Here is a 13,270-nt window from a genome sequence, read left to right as displayed (position 1 = left end):
TTCAAACGCGCGTAGCCTACCTCTGGTATACCTAAGTAGATTAGGCAAGTAATCCCAACTTTCATATCATACCAATTATAAAATTAATCAAGCAAAACGGCCGGTATTACTATTTATCTAACTACTGTTACGATCGTTGTCTGTTGCCACCTCAAATGGCAGATATCGTAAATATCGTGTCCCTAGATAGCAGCACCAAGGTACCCTTCAACTCTATCCGCCAGCCCAGAAACAACGGATGCTCTTAATTCCTATTATTCGTCTCGTGGCGTCTTCAAGGGTGCTGCACCGGAAAACAGCACTTCAGATCATAAGCTTGCCATTGACATTTTGCCAAACCGCCTAGCTTGCATCCCCTGCCGAGTTACACTTAGCTCTGTCTCCCCGCGGTTTGAGTACATATTTTTCTCGGAGTTAACCACGAAGCATCTCGACGATATGCTATCGATGCTAGGCGCAGCTGTTGGTGCCGATTTATTCCCGCTCCACCGTAGCCGTAATCTCAACTTCGGGCTCTGATTATCCCCCTGTCACGACAGCCTCGGGGCGGGGATGGCTGTGGCGCTCATCGCGATTATGATACCTACCTTCGGGACTTGAGATTGAAAGCCCGTCTCGGCCCGAAGAATGGCTGCCTTGTACCGGCTGACGAGTCGTCATGCTCTGTGGCTGATGCGCTTTCGTCTTTGGTGGCGACGAGCTTCGAGCCATTAGACACGGAGTCCGCCGCCGGCCCCGCGTCGGAAGGCTCGGCGCTATCTTGTTCGTGATGCGGGCTTTGAAGCCGATCGCCCAGGACGAAGACTCCGGTTGGTTCTCGGCTGAGATATTGGAAGGCAAGTTCAATGTGAGCTGGGTCAAGGAGTTCATGGGAAAGAGATGGTGCTGGCGCGAAGGTAACTCTCGACTTGAGGACGGCGAGGATATCTTAGAATAACCAAGGATATCGAATATGTTCTATGGTGAATGTGTCATGCGGAGTGACGCTTGCCCAATAGACGGTTTTATAAGAATGGACATGCCTTATATCGTAGTTATATAACGCGCACCCCGACCCATCTTCAAGGTTAGGCAGCCGTGTGTTACTATGGGCAAACATCTAATAAATTACGCCTTACAAGAAATAAATAGCTCGTCCTGTCGCATTTTAGGTGTGCGTATTGTTTACGTCCGTTGGCTACATGTAGAGAGATGTCTGGATTATCCCCCTCAACGTGTTTTCGGGTAGCCACTCCCAGAGGCGATTATCACATCACCTGGATGTCTATATTATCCATTGGCGGAAGAGTTAGGACATAATCGACCAAAGAGAACCGATAGTGGTGCGGGATTACATGCATATCCGTTCGAGCGTCAGTTTAAGTCAACTAAGCGATTGGCCCAACTGCTGCGCAAACAACCTGTCTCGGGCGCACAAGAACAACTGGCATCGATCCGGATGCATATCAAGACCGTAGCTTATATATACACGCATAAGCTACACGACATGAGCATGTGCATATCCGAGACGTACGTACTATACTGTATGTATTAGTCCCGTGGCTTAGACGAACTATTTCCTCTTTCCTCTCCCTTCGGATAGTCGTAAATATATTGCTGCTCACCAAGAACGAGTACCTAATGTATCCAAGGTAGGTATTCTTCGTCGTCATCGTAGCCGCAGTCGCAGTCGTCAGCTCGATTGTGGCTGAGAAAGACTGTGGCAACCAGCTTTTGTCAAGTTCGGACTCGATCGGGTTTCTATTTTTGTCCGTGCAGCAAGATTCTGGAGAAACCTAGCTGGCTTGGCTTTTAATTTACGCGACATCACCTTGCGCGTTCTTGCGACTTCACCTGTTATTATCGACTGCTTGTTTTATTTCACAATACTGTATATGGTTGGATAGGTTGGGTTTTTGGTTAAAGTTATGATTATTTAAGAGTTGCGTCTTAAATGTAAAAGAAGAACGATGTCCCACGTGAAATGAAGGGACTTAAGGATGCGATACTTAGGTACTCAAAAGCAAACGACGTCACTTGGAAACGTGCTATAGGTAAGTGGCAGAAGTGGGGCAAGATCAGACGGGTGCTGGGCCGACCGGGATGGAGAGGGGAAAAGGTTAGTGTTTGTTTGGCACCCATGTACCCTTCGTACCCTTCGTACCTTTTGTACCAAAGTATCGGCATCTTTTACAGGGCAGCTGCAGGGTTAAGGTGTTGGTTTAGTGGCCTGTAATTCGCTGCTGCGCCCACTTTGTTGATCTGAAACAGGCCATCACCTGCTCCCAAGTGACTTAAGTCCTTGACAATTAAGTTGATGTTCCCCCAACCGTCGCTACCCAGTCAATATTGTCGCAAATCTTCTGCCTGGTGAAACTCTTCGATGAGAAACCCAATTCTCTCTCTTCCACCCTCAACTGCCTTTCTTTGCAGAATCCCTAATCGCAATCAACCCTTAACCCCTTCCTTCGTTTTTCCCTCCTAGCTAAGGAGAGAAATAAGAAATAAAGCAGTCTTCGGTGATTTCTCAAATATCGTTTAGTCTCCGTCGCCTGCAGACATCTCGAGTAAATTCGCAACATATTACTTGATAGCCGCAACCCTTTGTTGTCCACGTCTCGTACAAAGTTAATTATTATAACGGGTGCTTTATACCTGGTAAAACCCACTCGCAAATAACTCAATTTCAGGGTTCAAGGGTCGTTTGAATCTACCGAGGACGAATCGAGTCTCCATCCAGACCCCATTCCGCGTACATGCCACCATATTAGCACATTCCAGTCACTGGTTTAGGAGTCTCTCGTTGCGATCGCAGTCGCGTACAGCCAAAGTCTCACTCACTTCTGCCGCAACCCCTTACAACTTAACCGCTTGAAGCGCCCACCCTTCCCGCAGGGGAAATAAAACATAAACCATGTCGTATAATCGCTTAGGTATGTATCATGACTTAACCTTCCCTCAACCTGCTCTTGGAATCTTCCCATCTTGTTTTTTCGCCTCTCTTTCACTGCCACCACTCAGCTGGGCTGTTCAACGAAAGTCTTTCCTTACCTATTCATTGTCATTTCCCGCACATTCATCTTGATACTTTCGATGCCCTATTGTGTGTGGAATATACCCTGTTACGGCTTTGTTCTACCAAGTCATAAGTGACGCCAACCTCCGTGACGCAGGCGGCACATGTAGCTTAAAGCGCTCTACGTGTACTCGGATATATATATTAATTCCGACCTGAATAAATAACCTTGAAGGCCTATTGTTCTGACGAGTCATTCTTTCTCTAGACGACGATTACTACGATACTACTATGGATAATCATAGAATAGGTCGTACGCCCTCGCCGGGTCATCCTCTTCAGCACGGGTATCAGCTCGACGATGTACCTTATGGCAATCACCCTGCACCTGCAAGTAATCTTGACATACCTGCTGGCCCAGGAAGATTTACCCCGAGTGACCGTCTCCCGTTAAATGCTGCGCACTCTATGGACAGCCTTTCTCAAGGTCCCTATGGGCATAGTCAGGGCGGGTACCCTTCCGAATTCTCTGTCAATCCCGAACAACACCACGATGCTTATTACAACCAACCTTATGAGCCGCCTTCCTCCTCAACACCCTTCGCCGATCAGCATGGGTATGATTATGATGACCAGGACCCAATGCTCGCCCAGAATGACCCTTACGTGCAAGCTCAACCTCAACCGCAAGAGCCGTATGCCGACGACCCAAATCGCCAACAGCAGCAGGGTGCAGGGATCAAGAGGTGGAAAACGGTGAAACAGGTGCTCCTATACCGTGGTAACTTGGTTCTGGATTGCCCAGTACCCCCTCGACTGCTGAATCAACTTCCCCATGGTGAGCGTGACGAATTTACCCACATGCGATATTCCGCCGCTACTTGCGACCCGAATGATTTCTATAATGAGAATTTCACCTTGCGCCAGAAACTCTTCAGCAAACCGCGACACACTGAGCTTTTTATCGTCATTACTATGTACAACGAAGACGATATTCTTTTCGCCCGGACCATGATTGGTGTTTTGAAAAATATCGAGTACATGTGTAGCCGGAAAGAGAGCAAGACGTGGGGTCCAGATGCTTGGAAGAAGATCGTGGTATGCGTGGTGAGTGACGGACGTGCCAAGATCAATCCGCGGACGAGGGCGCTTCTTTCCGGTATGGGTGTATACCAAGAGGGTATTGCCAAGCAGCAAGTCAACGGAAAGGATGTCACTGCGCATATCTACGAGTACACAACGCAAGTTGGGATGCAAATCAAGAACGATGTGGTGCAACTCATCCCCAAAAAACAGCCCGTGCAAATGCTTTTCTGCTTGAAGGAGAAGAATCAGAAGAAAATCAACTCCCATAGATGGTTCTTCCAGGCCTTTGGCCGTGTTTTAGACCCTAACATTTGCGTACTAATTGATGCGGGTACTAAACCGGGTGGAAATTCTATCTACCACCTTTGGAAGGCATTCGACCTGGAGCCTATGTGTGCCGGCGCTTGCGGTGAGATTAAAGCAATGTTGGGTAGAGGTGGAAAAGAATTGATTAATCCTCTCGTTGCGACCCAGAATTTCGAGTACAAGATGAGCAATATCCTCGATAAACCCCTGGAATCAGCGTTCGGCTTTATCTCCGTCTTGCCCGGTGCCTTCTCGGCATATCGATATGTTGCTTTGCAAAACGACAAGAACGGTTTGGGACCGTTAGAAAAATACTTCAAAGGCGAAACGCTCCATGGTGCTGGTGCTGGTGTTTTCACCGCCAATATGTATCTGGCCGAAGATCGTATTCTCTGCTTCGAACTTGTTACCAAACGTAACTGCCACTGGATCTTGCAATACGTGAAATCGGCAACAGGAGAAACAGATGTTCCCGACTCTGTAACCGAACTTATTCTACAGCGTCGACGATGGCTGAACGGCTCTTTCTTCGCTTCTATCTACGCCATTGCACACTTTTACCAGTTTTTCCGTTCGGACCATTCTATTCTTCGTAAGCTGATGTTCTTCCTGGAGTTCGTCTTCCAGACCTTCAATACAATATTCGCTTGGTTTGCTATTGGCAATTTCTTCCTGGTTTTCAAGATATTGACGACAAGTCTTGGAGATTCTACTCTGCTAGGCCAAGTCGGCGAGATTCTTGGTGTTGTTTTTGAATGGTTCTATGGTATCTCATTGATGGCCTGCTTCGTCCTCTCTATGGGTAATCGCCCGTCGGGTTCCGGTAAACTATACACTGCCATGGTTATTTTCTGGTGTGTCATTATGATGTAAGTTCAGCTCCATCGTTTTCCTCTAACTTGGGTTATTAACCGTCGATATTAGATACCTAACCTTTGCGGCTGTGTACATCACCGTAATTGCGGTTCAAAACGAAGTACAGAAGAATATCGAACAGAACAAGTCTTTCGACATCAGCGATATATTTAAGAATAAGGTTTTCTATTCACTCATCGTCTCTATGCTGTCAACTTATGGGCTTTGGCTTATTGCCTCCCTCATGATGTTCGACCCGTGGCACATGATTACTTCATTTTTCCAGTACCTACTATTAACGCCAACTTACGTTAACGTTCTTAACGTTTATGCGTTCTGCAATACACACGATATCTCGTGGGGTACTAAGGGAGACGACAAGGCTGAAGAACTTCCTACAGTTGACACTAAGGACGGTAAAGGTAAGACCGACCTGCCCGATGAAGGAGACTTGAACGCCCAGTATGAGAGAGAATTGGCGGTATTTGGCAAGAAACACGTGGTTATTCAAAAGCCTCCCACTGAGACTCAGAAGGCCGAGGCTCAATTGGATTACTATCGCTGGATCCGTTCATTGGTCGTCCTTATCTGGATGATCTCGAACTTTGGTCTTGTGGCCCTAGTTCTCAGCACTGCTGGTCTTGAAAAGCTCAGCGCCCAGCAGGAAGAGGAGAGTCAAAACCAACGCTCAACGTTATATATGACAATTATCCTATGGAGTGTTGCGGGTCTCTCTGCTTTCAAATTCATCGGCGCCGTTTGGTTTCTCGTCGTCCGCATGTTCAGGGGTGTTTAGGCGGCTTCTATTCTAGACATGTCTCAATCAACAATCATTCGTATTCTACTCTTGTCGGATGTTTAGAGAACTATTATCGTCTTACTAGAGGGCATTTCCCTAGTCCTTTTATCTCGGCTTCTGGAAATACTCTTGCGGCTTCGGTGAAGCTACGAAGTAGTTAAGCAAATCTTTTGCGTCGCTACCATGCCTACAACATAGTACTCGGGAGGTTCCTCGCGGACTTGACAACAGTAGGGCCTGGGCTTAATACGGTGTTTCTCTGTCCGTTTATCCCCCTAGCGGTCGTGGACGATATTTTACATGAGCATCATATTGTTCTTCCTGCCTATCCCACACTACACTGGATAATGGTTATCTTGCCCTTAGCACTCACCCTCGATTTCTATTCTTGGTTGCTTGACGTTATGGACTTTTCAAGCATATCTTCGATGATCCTAGGCCGCCCACGGCATCTATCGACCTTCTGATCCCCATACTTGGGGGACTAGCCTGGGCGTATCTCGACTTGTCATTCCGTCCTCGAGTCGCACATTACTAAACCTCCTTACCACATAGTTCTATTCTTGATTTCCCTCTACCTCCGAAGGGGCTTCGGATTTTGTAAACATATACCCATTTCATCGAGTTCACTACGACATTCAGAGGCTAGAGAATGAGACGGCGCCAATTATTGTCGCATGGAACAATTCTGATCGCGTTGAATAATGAAACGAGAGAAAATGTACAGCGAAAAGCTGAGATGAATGTATAATGACGTTTTGCGCTGGCGTCATCGGATTATGATTTAATGTCCCTATAGAATGAAGGCGTGGCGATAACCCCTGAGGATTATTGGAGTCCCCGGTGATAGATGTTATGAGTGAAGGGGTTGCATTTATCCTTAAACTTAGGCCGTGCAATCCTTGATGGAAACGGGCCGGCTAGTTTGGATTGTTATGTAAATAGGAGAGCGACTCGTGGAGTGGCTGATGAAGTGGTATCAGGATGGTAGCATCAGTTGGCGCAGTGGAGTTTCCCAGTTTCTATTTAGTTGTTGATAGTAGCGCGGCTTTGAGATGAATGCATTATTGTACTCTTCTGAAATATATTTGCTTTGCAGTACAGAGGTGACAATTGCTGTTGAAGTGTGATGCGTATTTCTCATAGCCTCGTAAATGGCTACCTGAGTTTTGAACTGCGGTGATGTAGAGCTTGTATTTAATAGGCTTGTTCATAGGACTGATGATAATCACGAACTGATTATTGTGAGGCCATCCGCTACTTGGGAATACTTTCTGTGGATAATGGTTATATTTGAAGTCGAGCAAGGTAAGTTCTATAATTGTAAGAGGTCGATGACAAGTGTAAAATACCTACCTAAAATATTAACATGCATCTTGGGAAGAGAGTTGAGAATTATGACCCAACCTACCTAGCCCGAGGAACCAGTTTTGTCTCGAAAGAATTCTCGCATATACTTTTAGAAGAATGATATTTATAAGCAACTGCAACTGGTTGGACTTGAAAAGGGGTTTATTATATAACCTACTGGTGTGTCTATGTGCTTGGACGGGTGGCTTAGTTACTAGTTACACGTACACATATATACAAATCTAGCAATGCTACGCTACCAATATAAACACAATTAATTAACCAAGCGCACGACCACAGGTGAGGCTATATTTCTTGTTGTATTTATTAGTTCATCTACTCCTTTTTCCTTTTTCTTTAAACTCCTATCCTAGGCCGCTACCTATCTCGGGTTACTCTACGGGACTTCCCGTCCCAGCCTCTCCAATTCTTCCTTGATGAACTCGTGCGCGTTCAGGAGCTCCGTGCTACCGTACACGACTCTCTTCTTGGCGCGACCCCCCTCGCCCGTCCGCTGCACCCACTCTTGTAAATTGCCGTATTCGTCCATGCTGCCGCCGCCGACGGTGAATACGACCGCTTCTGTGTACCCCTGCCGTCGCTGCCCGAAGCTAGCGCCTGTTCCGGGGCCCTGAATCCCGGGACCGCCGGGGAGTGATCCTGGTGTGCTGCCTGCTGCACCGGCTCGCACCGCGCTGGGCGGCGGCATGCTACCCCGCGCGTTTGCACTCCTCGGGTCGAAATATAGGTAATTCTCTGTTTTGGCGATGGCGGACGTCGATGCGGCTTGAGGATCCATGATGGACTCGACGATTTTAGTGATAGTTAGGTCGCGGTTGGCTGGGAGGAAGTTTTTGATGCCGCCTATTAAGGAGTCAAAGTTAGAGGCGAGATTTGTGGGGACTCCAACGCCGGTCTCCTTTAATCGGTCAGTTAGGCGACTCGATAGAGAAGAAAAGCGGCCGAAGAGGTCAGTCGAGCCGGATTGCGCGGTTGAGGGTTGAGACGGCCCGATAGTTGTTAATTGGGTCATCTTCGTCGTAGCCCGAACTCTGAAGGTCGATATTAGTTTACTAGGAAAAAGTAGCCAAGTATAAGCGAAGAACTTACTGTCGGATATAGGCAAGAGAAGTAGTGTCTGCTCCTGCTGCCGTGAGAGCTTCTTCAAACTGGGCCCAATCCGCCCGACTGACTTCCTGCTCTGTGCTTAAGAACCAGATTATGAATAGGCGGAGCTTGTCTAAGGGATCGTTACCCTTGTCGTTATCCTTGATAACTTCTAAGACTTGAGCTTTCGTCTGCTTCATGACGTTCTCTTCCATCTGGAAGTAATTATCCAATTGCCGGTCTTTTATTCCCCTTAAAACTGACGCAAGGATATTCATGTGCATATCTAACACGGCTTTTCGTTCCCTTAACTCTGGCAGTAACGTTATCGCCGCCTTGAGATGCTGAGCGCTCGCACTTGTATCATTCTGCAAGTCCTCTATAGACGATGCGCCTGTCTTTTTGGTAATTTCTTGCGCGTCTTCTTTGTACCGCATTAACTCAGCGTCGATATCTTCTGCAACTTGGGGGAAGGGTACGCCGGAGTTCTTCTCCCAGAAAAAATCCGTAGAATTCAGGTCGTAAGCTTTCTTTGTTACCCCCTTCGCCGGGTTCTCTTCGTCTATAGGCGTCTCGATAGTGATCCTATTGAGCTTCATGTTAAGGACGTCATGTACGAGCGACTGATATGTCCAGGAATGCGAGAGCATGGGGTTCAGATCGACATTTCGGTCAAGGATGACAAGAACGGGACGAGAGGCAGGAGTGCCTGCGGATGAGGCGGGACGCGTATTAGAAGAGAAAAGATTGTCTTTAGAGTTAAGAATGTGGTCGCGAAGCTTTCGGTCGAGTTTACCAGCAATCATCTCCGCGGCAGCACCTTTAGGACATCGTATGATTGGAATGACACCTGGAAATATCTAATCAGCATAGTGATTATCATGCGATCTTGTTGGAATATCGTACCCATAGTCACGGCAACACTAAACAAACCACTGACTATCCTGTCGACGACGTGATCTAATTCCTCATCCTTGGTCTTTGCACTATTCAATGCCCAGTATGTGTGTTCCTTTTGCATCCCTAAGCTAAATAGGTCTGGTTCCGCGACGATAAAATTAAGGTACTGGTCGAATAGTTGAGCAATGTGCTCCGCGGTGCCGGCAGCTGCGGTTTGCGATGCAAAATCCTCGAGGAGGGGGCGCGGTATGGAGGAGAGGAAGTTGATATAGGCAGGAGAGTAAAGGCCTTTTTGTAGATCGCCCGTTATGCCCTCCAAATTCTTCGGACTCGGCTCGACGAGATATATGACGGGGACGTCGGGAATAGGATGTCGAGATGCGGCTAGATGCCTGGATAAACACCGTATGTTAATAAGTGATACGATAACGACCTATCCAATTCGTAAAGGTTTATTACATGTGCATAGTGACGCCCATTGATCGCAAGTCATTTACTCTCATGACGCTACTGATTACATCGCGACCAAGGTCGTCGAAGACGAGGACCTTCCATACAGGCTCGCCGTTAGCGTTTAGGATGGGACCGACAGGGGCCAACCCGTTGACATGGGTCTCGTCTTCATCTTTCTGTTCGACGACCTCGTTCAAGTTGAGAATCTTCTTTAGCGATGCTAATGTATGTTAGCTGGACAAGTCCGGAGAGCTAGAAGAAGAGGGATCTATGCTGGGAGTCGGACCAATTTGACGATCGCGTAGCGAATTCCCCTTGGCTCCAGCCATGAGGATGACGATAGAGACGATGACGGAGACGATGAAGTTCGGGGGAATATGTTTTATTCACATCCGTTTTTGCGCCGTGTTGCTATATTGGACCCTTGCGCGGTGCTGCTAGAAGTGTACTTGTCGCCGTCGTCCAAGTCATACATATACATGTATTTAGAATGCGACCTGTAAGTTGAGAGAAGATAATCGAATTGTAGTCGGATTGTATATTTCTAAGTCGTCACTCATATGCCGCTCTCGAATCGTAGGGGATTGCGATATCCCGGGGTATCATGCTTCATCCATCAAAATATTATCAAGGCTCATTGACGTCGAGGTTATTGAATTACAGAGAAGAGCTTAGCTCCCGTGGATCCAGCAAATGACACGACTTCCTATTCAATGTACGAAGTACCTAGGTATTTTGTAGCCTCGCACGTGTTAATTGGAGGATTTGGTCATTTTAATGTTCTGGTAGTACAGATTCATAAGTATCTAACCTAATAAGGTCTGGAAGGGCACTATAGCGCGCTATTTCTTTTTATGTATTTAGCAAGAGTACAGACAGGTACCTAACTGTTTTATTATATAGATGATTCGATCCCCTCTCTTCTAGCATTACTCGTATAGTTAGGTAAATATACCTACATAGCCTTGCGCTATAACTCTTGATAGGTAGGTAGGTAGGTACAAATAGATTAAATTTTATATTTATGAGATCCGGGCTGAGAAGATATGTGTACTTACTTGGCTTACTTATGATGATTACTGGCGCCTGAGTATAATAGGTATACGCCACGTTAATAATAGTAAGATTTATAGGTTTGATTACCACTTACTACTTATGTACATAATATTCCGTAGCTACCTATTGGACAAGAGGGCACCCCTGTGGGGCACCACAATAGCCCGAGTTTACAAAGGACTGAAAATCAATCACGTGCCGCTACTGGCGGGCGGTCGGCGCGCTGCGCGCGCCGCCCGCCCACCCGTCACCCGCCAGCCGGCCCGGCAACAGCGGCAACAAACTCGAATACCAGCCTTTACTAGAATTTCTTTAAAAATTGGAAAAATTGGAAAAAGGAAGAAAGCGTGGGATTCGAACCTCAATACCCTTCAGCAACCCTCAACACCCTCAGCACCCCTCAGCACCCCTCAACACCCCTCAGCACCCCTTAGCACCCTCAGCACCTTTAGCATCCTGGAGGAGGGCTCGAAACAGTACGTATTTCGACCTTTTTCTCAAAAGTGGGGAATCTGGTATCTGGTAAGACCCGTTATTCTTAGAAGATGCACCCAATAAAAACGCTTAAAGGCTGCGCACGGACGAACTTCCTTCTCAAGGAATTCTTCCATTTTAGGAATTTGAGATCAGCCAGACAATATCCCTCGTAAACTCGGGCATACGTATGTATGTATGTAGAACACACCACACAACCGGGATTATCAAGGTTGCATTTACCTTTTATTGATTCCAACTGTGAAACAAGGAAGCCGACATACCAGCGCTAGCCCCCCAAAGGGCCATAGGCGAAAGTCTCAGCTCCACTTTGGGTGGTTTTTCTTTCCCCTTGCTCGCGCGATCCCCCGAAAAAAAGCTTGCGACGCCAACTTTCCTCTTTTATCCTTTTCCCGCCCCGTCACGTCTCTTTTTCTTCTCTCTCAATTGCCACATTGTCTCTTGTCCTCTTGTCTGTCATCGACTTGCCATCACTTAATTGTACTCCATTGCAGCTCTGGTATTATCTAAATTTAATTCTCTTCTAATTTGAGAGTAAATAATTCCCATAGAGAGGGTTTCTTCGTGGTTAGTTGACCATATATTTCGCAATATTTTGTACCGTTCGCTCGGTCGCTCGCTCTTCGTCATCCGATCATTCAGGCTAGCAATCAACAAAAAACTGTTCTTCAGTCCACTCATTCAGGATCTTTGAGATAGACTTATTTCTTTCCTCCCATCTAAGTCCCGAGGAGAATTGATGTCGTAAAAGTATATCTCTCAATAATGAGAGCATGACAAGCAGCTGTCCTCTTCATAAGAAGAAGCAGTAGCAAACAGCAGCAGAAGGAGGTGGATTTCAATCGCCGGATAGGAGTTTAAACTAAAGACTATAAAGGGTATGACAATAACATCAAATCCCCTCCCCCTTTTCTCCCCCCCCCCTTTTTTTCCCCTTCCCAAGAGCCCTTCCAGCACTATTGTCTGCACAAATTTAAGAGAGCATGTGTTTGTATGTGTGTGTGCGCCCTGGTTGATTACTCTATCACGGGTTTTCTCCGCCCATCCCCGAATCCCGATTCTTGCAGCAGTATATTTGCGTTTCGGCAGTAGGAAATTTGGGTTGGCAGCCAACAGCAGGATTAAAAAAAAAAAGGAAACAATGGACGCATCTTCACTTTGAATTACAGCAGAGCATCCGAGGGGTATTACTTGAACATTAAGAGTTCTAGTGACCAATCCAAACATCTAACAAGTAACTCCTAAATTCCCATCTTACAGAGGGACGGAGAGTGAAAGAGGCTTAAAAGCTGAAGAGAGACGTAGTCTCCCTGAAAATACCCTAATTTTGAATATGAACGTCTAGCAGCATATGAGATCGTTCTGGTCTCGGCATGCTGTTAGGCTCTTCATCAGTCAATTAATGGTCTCTCCATTGTTCCCAGCCAAGAGTTCTTGAGCGTCCCTCCAAGGGGATAGGGACTGCTTTATGCCGGCAGGTCCACCAAAGGTTTGGACAAAGACAGTTAGCGAAAGCACATGGAGCAATACTCATCAGTCCGATTTCAACCCTAGATATCAAGCAGCATGTCTTCAGCTATGCAGTTTCGACTTATAATCACAAGTTATCCGGTCCCCTTTTAGAGATTCCGGCAGGCTGAACCATGCTGTGGCTGTATCTTATTCCATTACCGAAAGGGCGTGAGCGTTATAATAGGAAGCTCAGGCGTCCCGAATTTATAGACGACCATATCTAGTTATAACGTCAAAGCCGATCCGCGATGGTTACGCCAATATCCCCTTCCTGGCCGATGATTTTGGACGACGATGGCTCGATAATGCCCCATCATCGTCACTGAGATGCCACTGCCCAACTGCCTGTCTCCAAT

At 46.8% G+C, this 13,270-nt stretch overlaps 2 protein-coding genes across 2 annotated transcripts; one reads left to right on the top strand and one right to left on the bottom strand.

The window, feature by feature from the left end:
• Window positions 1–3,175: 3,175 nt before the first annotated feature.
• F5Y00DRAFT_117345 (glycosyltransferase family 2 protein) lies at window positions 3,176–6,529 on the top strand. The gene is made up of 2 exons (XM_048003991.1): window positions 3,176–5,256; window positions 5,312–6,529. Exons 1-2 carry the CDS (start codon window positions 3,287–3,289, stop codon window positions 6,036–6,038), a joined length of 2,697 nt encoding a protein of 898 aa, XP_047863308.1. The 5' UTR covers window positions 3,176–3,286; the 3' UTR covers window positions 6,039–6,529.
• Window positions 6,530–7,712: 1,183 nt separating this feature from the next.
• Window positions 7,713–10,689, bottom strand: F5Y00DRAFT_117313 (Sec1-like protein). Its single transcript, XM_048003990.1, has 5 exons — window positions 10,138–10,689; window positions 9,858–10,071; window positions 9,405–9,790; window positions 8,502–9,348; window positions 7,713–8,443 (listed from the first exon to the last, which is right to left on the bottom strand). The coding sequence occupies exons 1-5, from the start codon at window positions 10,178–10,180 to the stop codon at window positions 7,789–7,791; spliced, it is 2,145 nt and encodes a 714-aa protein (XP_047863307.1). The 5' UTR covers window positions 10,181–10,689; the 3' UTR covers window positions 7,713–7,788.
• Window positions 10,690–13,270: the final 2,581 nt, after the last annotated feature.

Source organism: Daldinia vernicosa, assembly GCF_022497035.1.
Source record: "Daldinia vernicosa strain CBS 139.73 unplaced genomic scaffold F5Y00scaffold_34, whole genome shotgun sequence".
In the NCBI taxonomy this organism is placed as follows: Eukaryota; Fungi; Ascomycota; class Sordariomycetes; order Xylariales; family Hypoxylaceae; genus Daldinia; species Daldinia vernicosa.
Note: the sequence above shows the minus strand (reverse complement) of the source record. Positions and strands in the feature narration are given on the sequence as shown.